Source organism: Mustela nigripes, chromosome 13 (assembly GCF_022355385.1).
Source record: "Mustela nigripes isolate SB6536 chromosome 13, MUSNIG.SB6536, whole genome shotgun sequence".
In the NCBI taxonomy this organism is placed as follows: domain Eukaryota; kingdom Metazoa; phylum Chordata; class Mammalia; order Carnivora; family Mustelidae; genus Mustela; species Mustela nigripes.
Window position 1 is genome coordinate 115,728,617 of NC_081569.1, and position 17,850 is coordinate 115,746,466.

General features: G+C 38.2%; 1 protein-coding gene across 1 annotated transcript in view; it reads left to right on the top strand.

The window, feature by feature from the left end:
* TC2N (tandem C2 domains, nuclear) overlaps positions 1-6,208 on the top strand; it is a 39,901-nt gene extending 33,693 nt beyond the window's left edge. The window contains exons 11-12 of the mRNA XM_059373506.1: positions 2,685-2,884; positions 5,264-6,208. Of these exons, the coding sequence (XP_059229489.1) occupies positions 2,685-2,884; positions 5,264-5,374 (311 nt within the window). The 3' untranslated portion in view covers positions 5,375-6,208. The remainder of the gene's footprint in view (positions 1-2,684; positions 2,885-5,263) is intronic.
* Positions 6,209-17,850: the final 11,642 nt, after the last annotated feature.

Here is a 17,850-nt window from a genome sequence, read left to right on the forward strand (position 1 = left end):
TGGAATCTTTAGAAAATATTAGTAAAAAGTAGTTTTTCCTGCATTTCTTAGTAACGGACATTAAAATCTTAGTTACTTTTGTTATTTAACTTACTTACCTTTTAACTTAAAATTACTTTATTGGATTTCAAATTTCAGCCATTGTGCCTACTTTAATCCATGTTCACTTGGTTTTTATTCACTTGATGCCATTCCTTATTGAGCTCATCAGTTAAGATAAGTTGTGTTTTCAGGGGACTCTTAGATATATTTCACTAGCCTAGAAAATTTATTCTTTTCCTAGTTTGCCCTTCATTTGAATGTATTGCTAACTAGAAACTTAATTAAAAAAATTTTTTTTTAAATACCAAACTCAACCCTTGATACACTAAAATTTAAAATACCAAACTCAACCTTTGATACACTTTTCCTTCCCTGGGCCTTGGGGCACAAGAAGGGGTTCTGATAATTTGTATTGTGTAGGCCTGGTTCACATGGCTTCTCCTACAGCTTGGGATTTGAGATCCATTCTACCAGGGCTAGAGTGGGGTAAGAGTGCTCCCTCATTCCGCTACAAGAAGAGAGGATATTGGGAGGCAGCAGAAGCAATGGATGTCCACTCTGACTACAAAGACTGAAAATAAATGCAACTGACCATTCAGTTCAGGAAGCTAGGAAAACAACAACAGACAAAAAGGAAAGTAGAGGTGAGGAGTTCAGGTAAAGTTGAAGTTGATAATTATGAAGACAACAGCAAAAGACATAATCAATAAAACCAAAAGCTTTTTCTTTGAAGAGATCAGTAGAATAAACAAGCCTAGAGTAAGTTGGATTGAGCAAAAATAAAACATGAAAAGGGGGTGGATAACATTTCACATTCAGAAGAGATTCAATAATGAATTAGATAATACCATTTAAAACTATACCTGTTCATTTGAACATCTATATATAATAACTGATTTTCAGAGAAAAAAAAGTTGTTGAAATTTGCTCCAAAAGAGGGAGAACATCTGAATAAAATGATTAACCATGTGTAGATAGTTAAAGAATTGCCTCTAATAAAAGCACCAGGCCAAGATGACTTTACTGATAGAGGCTACCAAACTTTCAAGGAACATTTAATTCCTATTTTTTTTTAAGATTTTATTTATTTATTTGACACAGAGAGAGGGATCACAAGTAGGCAGAGAGGCAGGCAGAGAGAGAAGGGGAAGCAGGCTCCCTGCCGAGCAGAAAGCCTGATGTAGGGCTTAATCCCAGGACTCTGAGATCATGACCTGAGCTGAAGGCAGAGGTTTAAGCCACTGAGCCACCCAGGCACCCCTAATTCCCATTTTATATAAGCTGTTCCAAAGCAGGAGAAACAATGGAAAAAGTAACTTTCCGAGGTGAGCATATTCTCAATATCGAAACAGAAAAGATAGTGCATAGAAAAAAAATAGCTATAGACTATTACCACTTATATAGATAGATAGAAAAATCATAAAATAAAAATAAGCAAATGAAATCCAATTTGGCATGAAAAGAATAAATTACCAGGACTACATAGTAGGTTAGTTCTAAGAACGAGGATGTCAGTAGAAGTCTGCAGATGCAGTTCATTACATTAAGAGGTGTCTTTCTTTAATCAAAACTGCTGATTGGGATTATCCATGATCTGCATCTTGTAAATCTAATGGTCTGTCCTCGGTCACCACTTTACAGCTCCCTCCTTTCTGGAAGTTCCCTCCTCCATTTCTTGCTGCTCTGCAGCTCCAGCTCCATCCATGACAACTTTGTGCCTGAACTGTAGGTGCCATGCATCCATAAGACAGGGGAGGATGCTTAGGCGGAAAGCTGTCTGAACCTGAATGTTAGCGGTGTAGTTTCCATCTTGCAAGACGCGACACTCCTCCAGTTCCTTCCCATTTTTGGTCTTTTTTTTTTTTTTAAAGATTTATTTATTTATTTGACAGAGAGAGAGAGAGAGAGATCACAAGTAGGCAGAGAGACAGGCAGAGAGAGAGAGGAAGGGAAGCAGGCTTCCTGTTGAGCAGAGAGCCCAATGCGGGACTCGATCCCAGGACCCTGAGATCAGACCTGAGCCGAAGGCAGCGGCTTAACCCACTGAGCCACCCAGGCGCCCCCACTTTTGGTCTTGAACAGTGTTTTGTTTTGTTTTGTTTTGTTTTCCCCAGAGTTGATCATTGTTATCCATGGGAAGCTTAGTTTGTACAACTATTCTATCATTACTGGAAGCTCTTCAGCTCAATTTATTTAAAGAATAGATTTTCTCTAGCAGGCATATGTTTAACTTCTGGAGTCGCAATCAAAGAATTTTACCTGCATAAAATTGGGAAGGAAATTCCTCCAGCTCTCTGAAGAGTTGGCCCCTATCTTTTGTGTAATACTTTTCAGTATTACACAAAATACTGTAGGGGAGTATTACTCCCCTACTGCTGACCATTACTTATGCCTACAATTTCCAGTCTTTAATGGCATTCAGGTTAGAGGAAGAGTCTGTTCATTGGAGGTCACTGTGGTTCTTTGTAAAGTGTGATTAAAATTACATAGTTTACTATCAGCATTTTTTCTGTTATGCCAGTAGCTCATTGGCTCTTTATAAGTGGCTTATATGTTTTCACACCAAATATAATATGTGAGTATATATCATTATATGGGATTTAAAATAAAATTTTACATATCAAAATTTCTTATTTTTTTAGGTTTCTTTGTGAAGGTGGGAATGTTTAGTTCAGGAGAGTTGATTTATAAGAAGAAGACACGCTTACTGAAGGCCTCCAATGGAAGAGTAAAGTGGGGAGAAACTATGATTTTTCCACTTATACAGAATGAAAAAGAAATTCTTTTTCTTATTAAGCTTTACAGTCGGAGCTCTGTAAGAAGAAGACATTTTGTGGGGCAGGTTAGTTGTGAGTTTTTATCTTGAATCCTTTCTTTGAACTTCTCTATGCATTGAAACATTTGGTTAACAAAAGGAATATAGAGTAAAATTGAAGTTGAATAGAGTAAAATTCTACAGCACCATAAATTAAAATTTGATGTTGCCACAAAGGTGAAATCCTGTCAGACTTTGCTTTAATACAAATAGTTGGAATTTCAGTGCAGTTAGGTTTCTTATCTAAAATAAATCTGTTTCTGAGCTTCTAAACTATAAATACTGTAAGACAGATCAGTTTTTCAGTACCATTGACTAGTTAATGGTATTAATGCTAAGTATTTATTTATTTTTCTTCTATGCAGTATTTTTTAAAAATACAATTATAAATTTAAATTCAGTTAATTAATATATAATGTATAATTGGTTTCAGAGGTAGAGGTCAGGGAGGTCGATCTTACATAACACTCAGGGCTCATTCCATCAAATGCCCTCCTTAATGCCCACCACCCAGTTACCCCGTTCTCCCAACCCCCTTCCTTCTTGTTTCCTATGATTAAGAGTCTCTTATGGCTTGTCTCTCTCTCTCTGATTTGTACATTCACTAAGTAATTAAATCAAAATTTTTAAGGCTGCAGATGTCCAACTTACTTCATTCTGTTTCATGTTCAGTTTAGTGTTTAACTCTGTATGCTATTAACTGAATTATGTTAGATTCAGATTCCTAGAAAACATTAGTTTTGGCAGTGGTCGTGATGGTATTTAGATAGTTGATTTTGGTGTTTGGATTGCTGTGTTTAAAAATTCTTGTAATCTGTGGAAGACAACAACGCTTACTTGCCAGTCCAATGGGGACTTACTTCCTTTGTAGTTTATTTTACTCTGAGTAGATTAATGGTAGCTGTCCATTATCTTTTATCTTAATAATGATTGTTTGACCCCCATTTAAATTCCAAAATCTATATCATTGGTTTAAAAGCTTCTGTTTGATAACAAGATGTCATTAGCAGTCTATGTGAAATCCTAAAATGGTATGTGAATATTCAAAGATGGATATTAATTCTTTGACTCACTTCTTCATGCATTTTACCTAAAATCTTTGTTAAAAAAATTATGGTTTTGTTGTTCCTCATTTATTCCTATTTTGGAAGGAGTTTGGACTCAAGAATTCATATATGTAGCATACTTTTCAAGGCCTTGAGGCCTGTGAAGTGCATTCAGTTAAAGTTTTCCTATACCCTCAAGCCCCAGGTATCATGTATGGATGGAATGGGAGATTTCCTTGACAGGTGATTTTTCATGATAACTTTTTTGGTGATTCCACTCTCTTGGTTGAGAGTCTAGTTAAAGAATTACAATTCTGGAAGAGATCTTGCTGGCCATCTGTTCCTGTGGCTTCTCTTAGGTTCTCAGGAGCCACCATGGTAGGGGAAACAAATGCAGTCTCAGAGTCTCCTGATGTCAGCCAAAGAATGCTGGTGTTACCTGTTTCATATATTAGGTTCTATGTAGGATTTTATTTGAAGGAAAAATACTTCTGACCAGGAAATTAAGGGGAAGAGGTTTGAAAATCAGTGACCTGCTCCAATTTCTTTATTTAAAAGAATTAGAAACTGAGCCTCAGGGAAGTTAATTCCTGTTACTGCTAAAGCTGAGGTTAGCATTCAGGCTTCGAATTCCTTGTCCTCGTTTCCTCTAGGCCGGTGTGAAGTCTTACCTCTGCATTCTGCTCTGAACTTTGCTCAGATTCATTCATATCTGTTACCTAAAGTTACAGTTTAGATTTCAGTTAAAATCACAGCTTAAAATGTGCTTAAAAATGTGTATTTCTTACCAGTTTAACTTAAATCATGATTAGTCTCTGTTTATTTTCACAAAAATGATTTTGAATGGTTAGGATGAATTCTAAGTTGAGCTTCTAGATATACTGAATAACCAAGGATACTAATTACTGTTTTGGGAGAAATTATTTTAGAATATCTCACATCAAATTTTGAAGTTGGATTGGATCATATAACATTAGTCTTCCGAGTGACTAAACAGGTTAGGTGTTTTGACATAGATTTGGAAAAATGGAATGATCGTTTGATTGAAAATATGTGAACCATGGCACCTGGGTGGCTCAGTGGGTTAAAGCCTCTGCCTTTGGCTCGCGTCATGATCCCAGTGTCCTGGGATCAAGCCCCATGTCCGGCTCTCTGCTCAGTGGGGAGTCTGCTTGCCTTCCTCGCTCTCTCTGCCTGCCTCTCTGCCTACTTGTGATCTCTCAAATAAATAAAATCTTTAAAAAAAAAGAAAATATGTGAACCAAACTTCCACTTGCCTTTCGTCAGTAAAAGGAATTAACTGTTTGAATTCAGTTGCCATTCTCATGTTAAGTTAAATGATTGTGCTGTTCCTTTACAGATTTGGATAAGTGAAGACAGTAATCACACGGAAGCAGCAAATCAGTGGAAAGAAACAGTTACAAATCCAGAAAAGGTTGTTATCAAGTGGCACAAATTAAACCCATCTTGAAGACATGACACGTTAATTTGGTGAAGAACTTGACATTGTTTTAGAAGACTTGTGATTTCAATTTGGTACCAATGAGAAGAGACAGATCAATACCCTTGTTAATGTATTTATGGAGGTCATAATTATAATAGTTGATGGATCTTATGGAAAATTAAATTTGATATAAAAAATGGGATGAATTATATCAAATATCCAGAATAAAGGGAGTGTTTTAAAACTTGCCAAAATATACAGTAAAAGAGTAGTACGCTAGGGCAAGTAGATAAATTACACAATCAATGAGAATTTCAACCATAGGTAGTTATTGCTATACTATGTTGATGGGTTTTTTTTTTAAAGCTTTACCTAGATATTAAAAATCTGGTATATCAAATCTCTGTTAACACTATTAGAATGTAGAAGACTTTGCTGTTGACTATTTCAGTGCTGATCATTATTGATTAGACCTTGACTCCACTGTTTTCCTCTTGCTATGTATTTTCTCTCAGAAAGCAAAAATGAATTAAATCACTTCCAACTCTTCTGTATTTGGGAAAAATTTGTGCCCTGTTTTTCTAATTTCTTAACATAAGGCATCATATTGCCACTTTGTAAATTATTTATCTCCAAGAAACTTCAAATATATAAAACACTGCAGTTTGGCAAGAATAAATGAAAACACCAGAAGGTTGAAGTTTGATTGGAAATCTAGTGTATATACATTTTGCCATGTGTTTTTCTCTCTCAAATATTTTACCCTTTGTTTTCATTGGGTTTGGAGTAAGATTATCATCTGTATTATCCATCCTAATACTGCTAATTGCAGAATTAAATGAGCTTAATTAGCAAGTTCAATATTTTATGATAATCATTTCCTTCTGTTTAGTTTTTTTAAACATAAGCTACTTATTCTATAATCCACAACATTATTTCCCCCATGTTTTTAAAGAAGTCATATTATAGTAAATATTCTCTCTTTGTTTTTATGTTTTGTTTTGTTTTGTTTTGAGGGGAGGGGCAGAGGGAGAGGGAGAGAGTCTGAAGCAGGCACCACTCCCAACAGGAAAACCAGTGTGGGGCTCAATCTCATAATCCTGAGATCATGACCTGAGCTGAAATCAAGAGTCAGATAGCTTGACCGACTGAGCTACCCAGGTGCCTTGCTAATATTTTCTATAGCAGTTTCTCTCAGGTACTCACTAAAAGTCAGCATGTGGGGGCACCTGGGTGGCTCAGTGGGCTAAGCCTCTGCCTTCAGCTCAGGTCATGATCTCAGGGTCCTAGGATCAAGGTCTGCAACATGTTCTCCGCTCAGCAGGAAGCCTGCTTTCCCCCCTCTCTCTCTGCCTACTTGTGATCCCTTTCTGTCAAATAAATAAATAAAATCTTATAAAACAAATAAGTTGTTATATGGGCATAATGTCAGGTTAGTTGGCTATACAAGCTATGGCCAAAAAGAACAGCTCTTTGGAGAAACAGATAATGCCATTGTTAGCCTTAGAAAGTCCAACTTTAGTTTTGCTAATGAGTGGACCAAGTGCTCTGTAATCATGATTTTCCATTTTTCTTTCTGTCTTACCATGTTCTACAGATGCCAAGAGATAGATGGTGATGTTAGGCTAGAAGATACTTTGGTATAGCTTCTGCATACACTCTTCATTCTAGTTGTTATGTTCTGTGTGTCTCATTAAGATTTTCTCAAATGAACAATTCCTCTTTTCCTAGGTACCGTGTTCACAAGGCACAAAATATGCATAGTTTACTTGTCCTTTGTTTCCATTCCCTAGAGTTTATGTTATACTGCTGACAGGGACTCTCTAACACTGCATTTGGAAATAATTTTTTTTCTTAGATTTGTGAAAAATGCTGTATTGGTCAGTTTTCACATGAACTTTCAAGAGAGATCACCTTGTATGGTAGTGTTTTTAATCTTTGAGGCAAATGACTATTTTTTAGAGAAATTTTAGGTTCACAGCAAAATTGAGAGGAAGGAAGTACAGAGAGTTCCCAGATACCCTTTCCCCCCTCATACACACAGCCTCCCCCATATCAACATCTCCCACCAGTGTGATAACATTTGTTAAAATCAATGCATCTATACTGACACAGCATTATCACCCAAAGTCTGTAGCTTACATTAAGGTTCACTCATGGTATTGTCCATTCTGTGAGTTTCGACCAGTGCATAATGTCATATATCCACCACTCTAGCATCATAGAGAATAGTTTCACTGCCTTAAAAACCCTCTGTAAATGCACCTATTTTAGTAGCTACCAAATAAGTATATTGGCTTTTAGATAACAAATAACAGACATTATTGTTTTAAGAAATCTAGAACTTTGTTTGGGCAGTTTTTTGTGTTCTTTTGAAACTCTCAGTTCCTAAATTTATTATATGTAGTCATGTATTTAATTCCATTTTAAATTATTTAATTTTTAATATTTTTGCAATATGTATATAATGTATAATTTCAGAGAAAGTGTGATTTCTTGGTTTCTTGTATGTCTTAGAATCCTAGGTAAATTAAAAAAAATAACAACTTTTCATTTAAATGACCTTTCAGTTAGACTAGTATTGTTACAACTAAGTTCCTAAATATTTTAATTAGTTTTACTTAAGCCTTTTTCAGGTGTAAGAGGTACTGAATAAAGATGATATCCTGGTTGTCTCTCTGAAGCTTTACATGAAATATAAAAAGAAAGAAACCCTTCTGTTAATTAATAGCTGTTCATATTATGAGAAAAACATTAGAAGCTGGTAATAAAAAAATGAGATGGTAAGCAAAAATCACTTGTCTTTCTTTTTGCTTAAGCATTTCTTGACTTTTACTCACTTATAACAAGGTGAAGTGGATGAAAGTGATGTTGGCTGACCAGAGGAAACCGTGGAAAGGTTCACATTGATAGCTCATAGTTTGTGCAGTGCTCAATCCCTCACACTGTGCTTATTTATAAACTTTCCGGTTGATACAGTTGGGTAGCTGTGGCCAATGTCCAAATACATCATCATTATTTGGCTTTCATGTGGTTTTGCCTGTTTTTTTGTTTTTGTTTTTTGTTTGTTTGTTTGTTTGTTTGTTTTTAGCAGACCCCCTAGAGAAATTATCATTGAAGTATATCAGTTCCAGCACTTAGGAGACTGTTAAGAAGGAACCAGTGGGACTTTGAACATCTGTAATTGTGGTCTGAAAATAACCTAAGGTGAACTTCTGCTTGAAAGCAGTTACATAAGTTGTTCTGATACTAATATACTGAAACTATATTTCCCAGGAAAATTTTTGTTGTCTGATCAAATAATTGCTTATTCTTGAAGGATTTTAGAAATTTTCAGTAAATGTCACCATTTTATACATGGCAGTAATGGATATTTCTTTTTTTTTTTAATTTTTAAATGAATATTTCAAAGGATATGTATTTCCTTTTGGTATTTGGTGGGGTATGTTGAAGAAAGTACCAGATAAAATACCTGTATATACACTGTATTTGTCAGGGTTTTTCAGAGAAATAGAACCAAGAGATGTATGTATATGTAAAAACACATTCTTTTTAATTATGAGAAATTGGCTCATGTCTTCATGGAGGCTAAGAAATCCCACAGTCTGCCGTGAATGCTGGAGACCCAGGAAGGCCACTGGTCAAAGTTCAGTCTGAATCTGAAGGCCAGAGAACCAGAGAAATCAATGGTATAAATCCCAGTATGAGGCAGGAGAAAAGGATCAATTCCTTCTTATCTCCCTTTTATTCCATTTAGGTTTCCAGCAGATCAAGAGATGCTCACCCACACTGAGGAGCACAACTTACTGAGCCCACTGAGGCAAATGCTAATCATGTCCAGAAACATCCTCCCAGACACACCTAAAAATAACGTCATCTCGGCACCCCTGGCTAGTCAAACGGACACATACAATTTACCAGACATCGACTCATGTTCTCTTGATGGGGCAGCTGGATTTAGTGTTCAGTGATCAATCTCACATGCCTGAAGTTTTGGTTGAAACATTTGAGTTGAGGAAAGAATTATGAAAATTGAGTGTGTATTAAAGTACCATGTCCATGTTGAAACAGAGGTTTAGTGTTTAAAAGATGCTAAAAAAATTAATGTTGCCCTCCAAAATGGGATATTTTGTCTGAAGGTGAATGCTGCCTACCATTTAAGTCATTTCTTGGTGGAATTTTTTTAACTTGGCAATTACTGATTTTTAACTTTTTCATGTATGGAGAATCTGGTCTCTAAAATAATTATTTTATTAGTTAAAACTGGTAACTAAATTAAATTACAGAACAATAACTCTATTAACTGTTAAGCTATATTAAACCATAGGACTCTCATAACAGCAGATGTCCAGAAAGAAATTTCTATATGTCTTCTCATGTGGCTAAGAGGTATCTGATTCCGTGCTAAGCTAAATCACTGCGTAAGATATATCTTTAGATGATGCCTGTATTTATTCAGTATTGATTTTCATATTCACATGCTGTGCAGTTTATTTTCTGAGCCACCAATCTTTAGTTTCTGAGACAAAAGGATGATAAAAAGCATCTGTCCTTCATAATAGGACTAGATATATTTTAACAGATTTTGTTGACTGCGGCTCTTACTGATTTTAGTTTAATTTCTGGGTCTTTAATATTTCTTATTATGCAAGGTATAGAGACTTGATACAGAAACAACTAAATTTTTAAAAGAGCCATTTTGTGTACTTAATAATTAAATGTAAAAATGTCTATGTAGTGCTTTTTGCAAAGAACTGTTGTAGGTGCTTGCAGGGACAGAGATGAGCCATCTCCTTACTCTGAATATCCTCTTTACTATACTTTAGTGTATACTCTTTACTATATTTTAGTAGGGAAATAAAGCAGTATAAAGTAGAATTGTAGGAAAAAGCAGGATTTGAGGGATGGACAGCATGCTTTAGAGGCTCAAACAAAATCAAGCGGCTGGAAGAATGAGCATCTCTGATTTTTTGGTCTTTTTTTCAGTAGGCTCCACATGCAGTCTGGGGCCTGCACTAACATCCCTGAGATCAAGAGTCACATGCCCTACTGACTGAGCCAGCCAGGTGCCCCTGCAGCTGAAGGAATTAGGAAAACTTGGGTAAATCCCTGATTTGGAACACACAAAACCAGGCAGATTGGTAGCACTGTTCACTCATGGTCACTCTGACTGCCTCACTGGGAGTCTGGCTTTGTTTCTTTTGTCAGTTAAGTCACTGTGAAAAAGTTTCTACTTCCCTGTACCCTCTTCTGACCTTCGGCCCACCTGCTCCTTTCTTTGCTCTCAGTGGGAACATCTTATTTCGTGCCTCACGAAGAAAATGGTGTCAGGCATTCCTTCCACTTTCCATCATCATATCCACAAACTTACTTTTTACCCACGTCCATCCTCTATGATGTTAGAAAGTCCGCAGTCCTTGTGAATTCTGAATCCTGTCCTTGGCTTTTCCAGGGATCTCAGTCCATCTGTCATGCCGGGTTTTTTCTTTTATTCCATGAATCTCTCCTCCTCTGCTGGGTTCCTCTAGCGTCATTCCCACCTCCCTGGTGTGTGCAGGACTGTCTCGGGACGGGCGGGTGAGAAGTCCCATGGGAAGAACCCAACGGACATAATCTTGAGGGTTGTGTCTATACTGATGAGGAAGACACCGTAACAGAGGTGAGAGTGGCATGTTCCTCGTGCAGCTCCCCACCCCCCACACTCCCACGCCTGAGCCTGTCTGCAGTCAGTGGAGATTTCCAGAAGCTCTGTTTCATTCTCACTGGGGTTTTTGGTCTTTTTTCACTTTCCCTCTCACACCAGTCTGTTCCCAAGTGTAATTCAGTGTAAAAGAACTCAGTGAGCAGGAGGTTTAGTTTCTCAGCACAACCTCTCTTGGGTCACCTGAACTTTAGGCCTCCCTCCAGTCTATTTCCTTCTTTAAAAAAATTCCTAGACTTCTCACCCTGTTCTAGATTCTGCCTTATGTGATCTGCCCTTTAGAGATAATTTCCAGCTATTCGGTTAGCCTAATCTCTCCTGTCTTTCATCCCCACACTGCACTGAACCTGATTTTGAAGTCTTAAATGTTTTTCAGCTATTATTTCTTTATTATCATCAACTTCTTCCCTTTCTTTTTATCTTCCTTTTTTTTTTTTTTTTTTTTTTTTTTTGAGAGAGGGAGAGAGAGTGCACATGCAGGTGGTGGGGGAGACAGCAGGACAGAGGGAAAGGGAGAGAATCTTAAATGCGCTCCATGTCCAGCAAGGAGCTGGATGCAGGGCTCGATCTCACAACTTTGAGATCACAACCTGAGCCGAAATCAAGAGTCAGAATCTTACCGACTGAGCCTCCCTGGTACCCCACTCATCAACTTTCTAAACGGTAGAATACTTCCTCCTTGAAATCATATCCTTGACTTTCATGTCATTATGCGCTCTTTGCTGTCTTTTTACCTTTCTAGACTTCCCTTTTCTTTCTTCTCTGTTGGCTCATCTTTGTGCACTTCTTCAAATATTCTTGAGGACTCAGTCCTAGGCCATCTTCTCTTCTCACTCTACGTTATTACTCAGAGATCTCATCTATTCCCGTGGCTTCCCATCTACTGGCCAAAGTTTGCCAAATTTTTATCCTTGCCCTAGTTTGCTAATGAGCTCCACTATCATTTGGCTAATGTGGACATCTTCTCTTGAACACATCCCAAACCAAACTTTGGATTTCCCATTCTATCACAGTCTGGTCTGCATTGTTCCCCCATATTAATAAAAGGAACCATCATCCACCTGGTTAGTCGTCCCGGGAAACTAGGAGTCACCTTGGAACTTCTGTCTCTCATCTCCCATAATAAGTCACCTTATTCAGGAGTGTATGTGCTGTGCAGATCTTGAAACCGCCTACTTCTCCATCCCTGCTGTAACTTCCAAAGTCAAAGACACCATCACCTCCCACCTGAAGCTCTGTACTCTCTACCTCCCTCCGCCCCAATTTGGTCTTCCTGCCTTCTTCTGGTTTCTCTCTAAACCATTCTCCACCCAGCAGCCAATGTGATACATTTTAAATACAAATGTAATAGTCACTCCTAGTTACCATTGCTCGTGGTGCAAAATCCCAAATTTTTCAGTCTACAAGGCCCTGCCTGCATTGTCTGAGCTCTGCCTTTCATTCCAACCTCATCTTTTCCCACTGATCTGTTTTCAGTTCTTGGGGGGCAGTATGCCTCTCCCTTCCTCAGGATTTCACACACATCATTTCATCCATGTGCAATAGTTTTCCTCTTCTTGCCTCCCTTCCTAACTCCCTTCATGTCCCCCACCCCTCTGCCCCCTGTTTAGGTGCTAGCTTAAATGTCTGTTCCTTAAAAGTCGTTTTTTTGTTGTTGTTTTATGTCTTAGGCAGTGTTAGATTGTATTTTCACATGTAACTTTCCTTTATTGCTTTTATCATAATTGGGATTGAATAATTACATAATTTTTGTTGAATTCAGTGTGTCTTCTCCAGTGTGGTTTCCATGAGAACAGGGTCATGTTTGTTGCTGCCCTTCTGAGGCTAGCATAGTACCTGGCACCTAGGAAGTACATATCTGTTTATTCATTCACTTAACTGATAAGGCAGTGTTTTGAGTGTTTAGGATACAGCAGTGAATAAGCAGAAAAAATATGAATGAAAGCATTGAGTCATGTCTTATTGCACAATATGGTGGGACTTTAAGGCTAATATCATCCTGTTGTGAGAGATAATGCTGGATTATTTACCTTATTAGCAAATTTACTTTTAAAACTCATTGACGCATTTCTTAATTATAGAAAACAGAAATACGATAGCCTCACATTAGAAGTTCTGGCCTAGAAAAAAATTTTCTGAAATTCTCAGGGGTGTTTATAACATACGATTTATTCAGTAGCATTTAATTTGAAATTTTGTAGATGGCTGAGATAGTAATCAGATTTTACCTTATTGCATGATAACGGCTTACTATATATCATCACCAAGCACAAAAATTGTATTAAATTTATTTAAAACATTTATTTCTGCAGTTAAGTTTGATTCCTGTATACAATAAGAAGGGTCCTTAGATTGAAAATCTTCTGTACAATGTAAATAACCTATTTAAGTTATTTACCAGCCCAAGCAGGATTCCTCTGACTTCGGTAGAAAAGAAGAGGAGCCGAAGATTGGATCGTTGACAGGTCTAGTCTCGGGAGAATGAGAGATTTGGAGGCCTTCTGCAGTCGGATTTCAGGATGGGATTTAAGGAAGAGACCCTAAGAGAAGCAAGCGTAAGCCCACATGTGTCTCAGTGCTAAGGACAGGTCCTCAATGGATAACGAGTCTGGAGATGAGGAAGGTGGGGAGGATTGCTGAGTTCTGTTTTCTTATTCGTATTGGCCAAGGACCCCTGGGAAGGAGAACAAATTGGCTGTCAGAAGGAAGAGAGGCCTCAAGGAGGAGGGAAAGCTTGCGGAGGGCAGTTAAGGACTGAAGTGGGAAGGTAAGGATGTCATCTGTGAGGTGACTGTATGCTTCACGATACTGTATACTCTTTGTTTTTACGTGAAACACCTTGTAATTCAGCTATCCTTCAGAGCAATGTATACAGAACTGTCCCACCCCCTCCTTCATTCCTCCGCCCTGTTCCCTCCTCTCCACCCCACCCCCCACTGTTTATCAAAACTCATGCTCAATTTTCACTTTCTTGATAGAAAAATCTAAAATTAGTTTGGCCTAAGATAGTAAAATCATTGACTCTTACGTCTGGAAAAGACCTGAAGAATCCCCTGAAGAGTCCTCTCGTGTGAAAGCCCCTCTGCCTACAACATAGGGATATTTATTCCACAAAGAAACGTTGGGTAACCAGCAACACTGCCTCTCGTTGTAGGGGCTGGGAAGACAGGTAATAAACAAGCCCTCACACCCTGGAGTTTATGTTCTAGTGAATATATCAGAACATGCAGAATATTTCCTAATATACTTTGGTGGATTTTATGCAGTGAGTGAGCAAACAAAAGATCAGAAGATCAGATGATCTGTGCCTGGTCTTTCCTACTGTATAACTGCTTCATGTACTGATGGTCATCATTCAGTTTCCTTCTGTGTTAGTTCACTTCAAATACTCAATGTTCATATATTGATGAGTTATTATCTATTATCTAGGGTCCCCCCCTTTTTAAAAGATTTTATTTATTTATTTATTTGATAGATATCACAGGTAGGCAGAGAAGCAGGCAGAGAGAGCGGGGGAACCAGGCTCCCCACTGAGCAGAGAGCCCCATGAGGGGCTCGATCCCAGGACCCTGGCATCATGACATGAGTCGAAGGCAGAGGCTTTAACCCACTGAACCACCCAGGCGCCCCTCTAGGGTTTATTTTTAAAAGATATATTTAAAGACACTATTTCCGGGGCACCTGGGTGGCTCAGTGGGTTAAAGCCTCTGCCTTCGGCCCAGATCATGGTCTCAGGGTCCTGGGATCAAGCCCCTCATGGGGCTCTCTGCTCAGCTTCCCCTGCTCTCTCTGCCTACCTCTCTGCCTACTTGTGATCTCTGTCTGTCAGATAAATAAATAAAATCTTTAAAAAACAATTATAAAGACACGATTTCCTTAAGTTACTCTAAGCTAAAACAGGATATAGATGTCAGGTGACCATTTGAAAAGAACCGCCTCAGAGTTCTTAACCCAGGCAAGGACTGTGATGATTTTGAGAGCAACTCACTTGCAAATAAGTTTTATCTGTGCTGCTTATGTGTTTGGGTTTTCCTGGCTTCAAAAGACAGGAGAGGTCAAGTTGATTTTCTAAATGTGGTTTTGTTTTTACTGAGTTTAGACCCAAAAAAGACAATGGACATCTTTGTATTGTAGGAAATTATTTTCAGAGTATCTGGAAGAGGCAAAAAGGAAATATGTTTGATTTTCCCCATTTATTTTCTCTGTGTGTGTTCATATTTATACACCTCAGTACAGTCACATGTCAATGCTTTGCTGGCTTTAAAAAATATATATTTATTTATTTTAGAGACAGAAAGAGAGAAAGCAAGCATGAGTGAGCCAGGAGAGGGCCAAAAGGAGAGAAGCAGACTCCCTGCTGAGAGGGGCTTGATCTCAAGACCTTGAGATCGTGACCGGAACCGAAATCAAGAGTCAGACACTCAACCAGCTGAGCCCCCAGAACACCCAATTCTTTTCTGGCTTTTAAGGCTGGAAGCAAAAGGAAGGAAAGGCAAAAGGTATCAAAACATTTTCTTAAAATGGTAAAACTAGATTGTTTATTAACTAAGTACAGTTTCTTCTCTGGGACACTGAAAAAGTACTCGAGTCTTTTCTAAAGGCATTTCATTTCTTTTTTTCTTGAAGATATTTTTATTATTTTGAAGCCTATGGGCAAGGCAGAAGGAGGGTGGGCTAAAGATAATAGGTTTTTGTAGGGAAATGGTGACATCAGGGGCCTAGAAAACCACATCAGGTAGTAGGATTTGGCTTATGGGCGGGGGGGGTGTGTGTCTGTCTGTCTGTCCATGCACCCTGCACATACGTCCTTTATCTTGTAGAATTAGAAAAATGACATCTGTTTTCTTTTTTTAATTTTCAGCGTAACAGTATTCATTGTTTTTGCACCACACCCAGTGCTCCATGCAATCTGTGCCCTCCCAATACCCACCACCTGGTTCCCCCAACCTCCCATCCCCCACCCCTTCAAAACCCTCAGGTCGTTTTTCAGAGTCCATACATAGTCTCTCATGGTTCATCTCCCCTTCCAATTTCCATCAACTCCCTTCTCCTCTCCATCTCCCCATGTCCTCCATGATATTTGTTATGCTCCACAAGTAAGTGAAACCATATGATAATTGGCTGTCTCTGCTTGACTTATATCACTCAGGATAATATCTTCCAGTCCTGTCCATGTTGCTACAAAAGTTGGGTATTCATCCTTTCTGAAGGAGGCATAATATTCCATAGTGTACATGGACCACATCTTCCTTATCCATTCGTTCCTTGAAGGGCATCTTGGTTCTTTCCACAGTTTGGCGACTGTGGCCATTGCTGCTATAAACATTGGGGTACAGATGGCCCTTCTTTTCACGACATCTGTATCTTTGGGATAAATACCCAGTAGTGCAATTGCAGGGTCATAGGGAAGCTCTATTTTTAATTTCTTGAAGAATCTCCACACTGTTCTCCAAAGTGGCTGCACCAACTTGCTGTTTTCTTGAAATGAAGGGAAAGATGATTCCAACAGGATTGGAAGAAGGAGGGAAACATTATGACAGATTTGATCTACAGTCAAGTTTGTTTCTTTTCCCAGTCCAGAACAAACTAAGCTTGAAAATAACAAAAGGAAAAGTTTTCCCCTTTCCTAGTCCAGAAGAAAGTAAGTTGCAGAAACAACAAAATGGGAAAATGTTTGGAACGATGCCTCTGTTTATTTGGCTTAGAGAGTATGGTTCTGACGGGCAGGAGTTGTTCATTCTAATTCTGCCATGTGGATAATAAATAATTCATGTTCTAGGAGTTCCTATTCCTGATTCCTTCTTGAAAGCTGAAAGCGTTAAAACAATTTTTCCCCCAAATGACTTTACCTGGGTATGTGGAACGAGATAATAGTTTTTGACTTGGCTTCTTTTTCTTCTTCTACATGCCCAAGGGTGTGACACATTTCCATCACTTGCAGTGAGTCACAGTGGCAATAATTTGTACCAGCTTGTGAATCTTGAAGAAGCCCTTTGGGTGATTTGTCAAGTTATTGAAGTAGGTGGACCACATTGCAATTCATACCCAAACCTAGGCTCTGAAGTTTACTGATTTTTTTTTAGGTTTTTTTTTTTTATTATTATGGTAACATAGACGTAATATAATATTAACCATCTTAACCACTTTAAATGTATAGTTTAGCATTAAATATATTCATAATGCTCTGCATTTGTCACTACCATCCATCACCATAACTCCTTCCATCTTATAAAACCCAAACTCCATACCCATTAAAGAGCTCCCCATGTTTCAATGCTCCCCCAGTCCCCTGGCAACCATCATTCTTTCTGTCTCTATGATTTTGACTACTCTAGGTCTCTTATGTAAGTGGAATCATACAGTATTTATCCTTTTGTGGTTGGATTCTTTTACTTAGCAGACTGTCCTCAGGGTTCATCATGTTATAGCATGTGTTGGCATTTTCTTCCTTTTTATGGCTGAGTAATATTCCATCGCATGTACGTGCCACAGTTTGTATATTCATTCATCCCACAGTGGACACTTGTGTTGCTTCTATATTTTAGCTGTTGTGAATAATGCTGATACAAACAAATATTTCTTCAAGATTCTACTTTCAGTTCTTTCATGTGAATACTCACAAGTGAAATTGCTGGATCCTATAATTCTATTTTTTTCTTAAAGATGTTACGTATTTTGGAGATAGAGAGTATGAGCTGCGGGTGGAGCAGAGGGAGAGGGACAAGCAGACTCTGTGCTGAGGGCAGAGCCTCAGGATTCTGAGATCGTGACCCAAGGCAAAAATCAAGATTGAGACACTCAA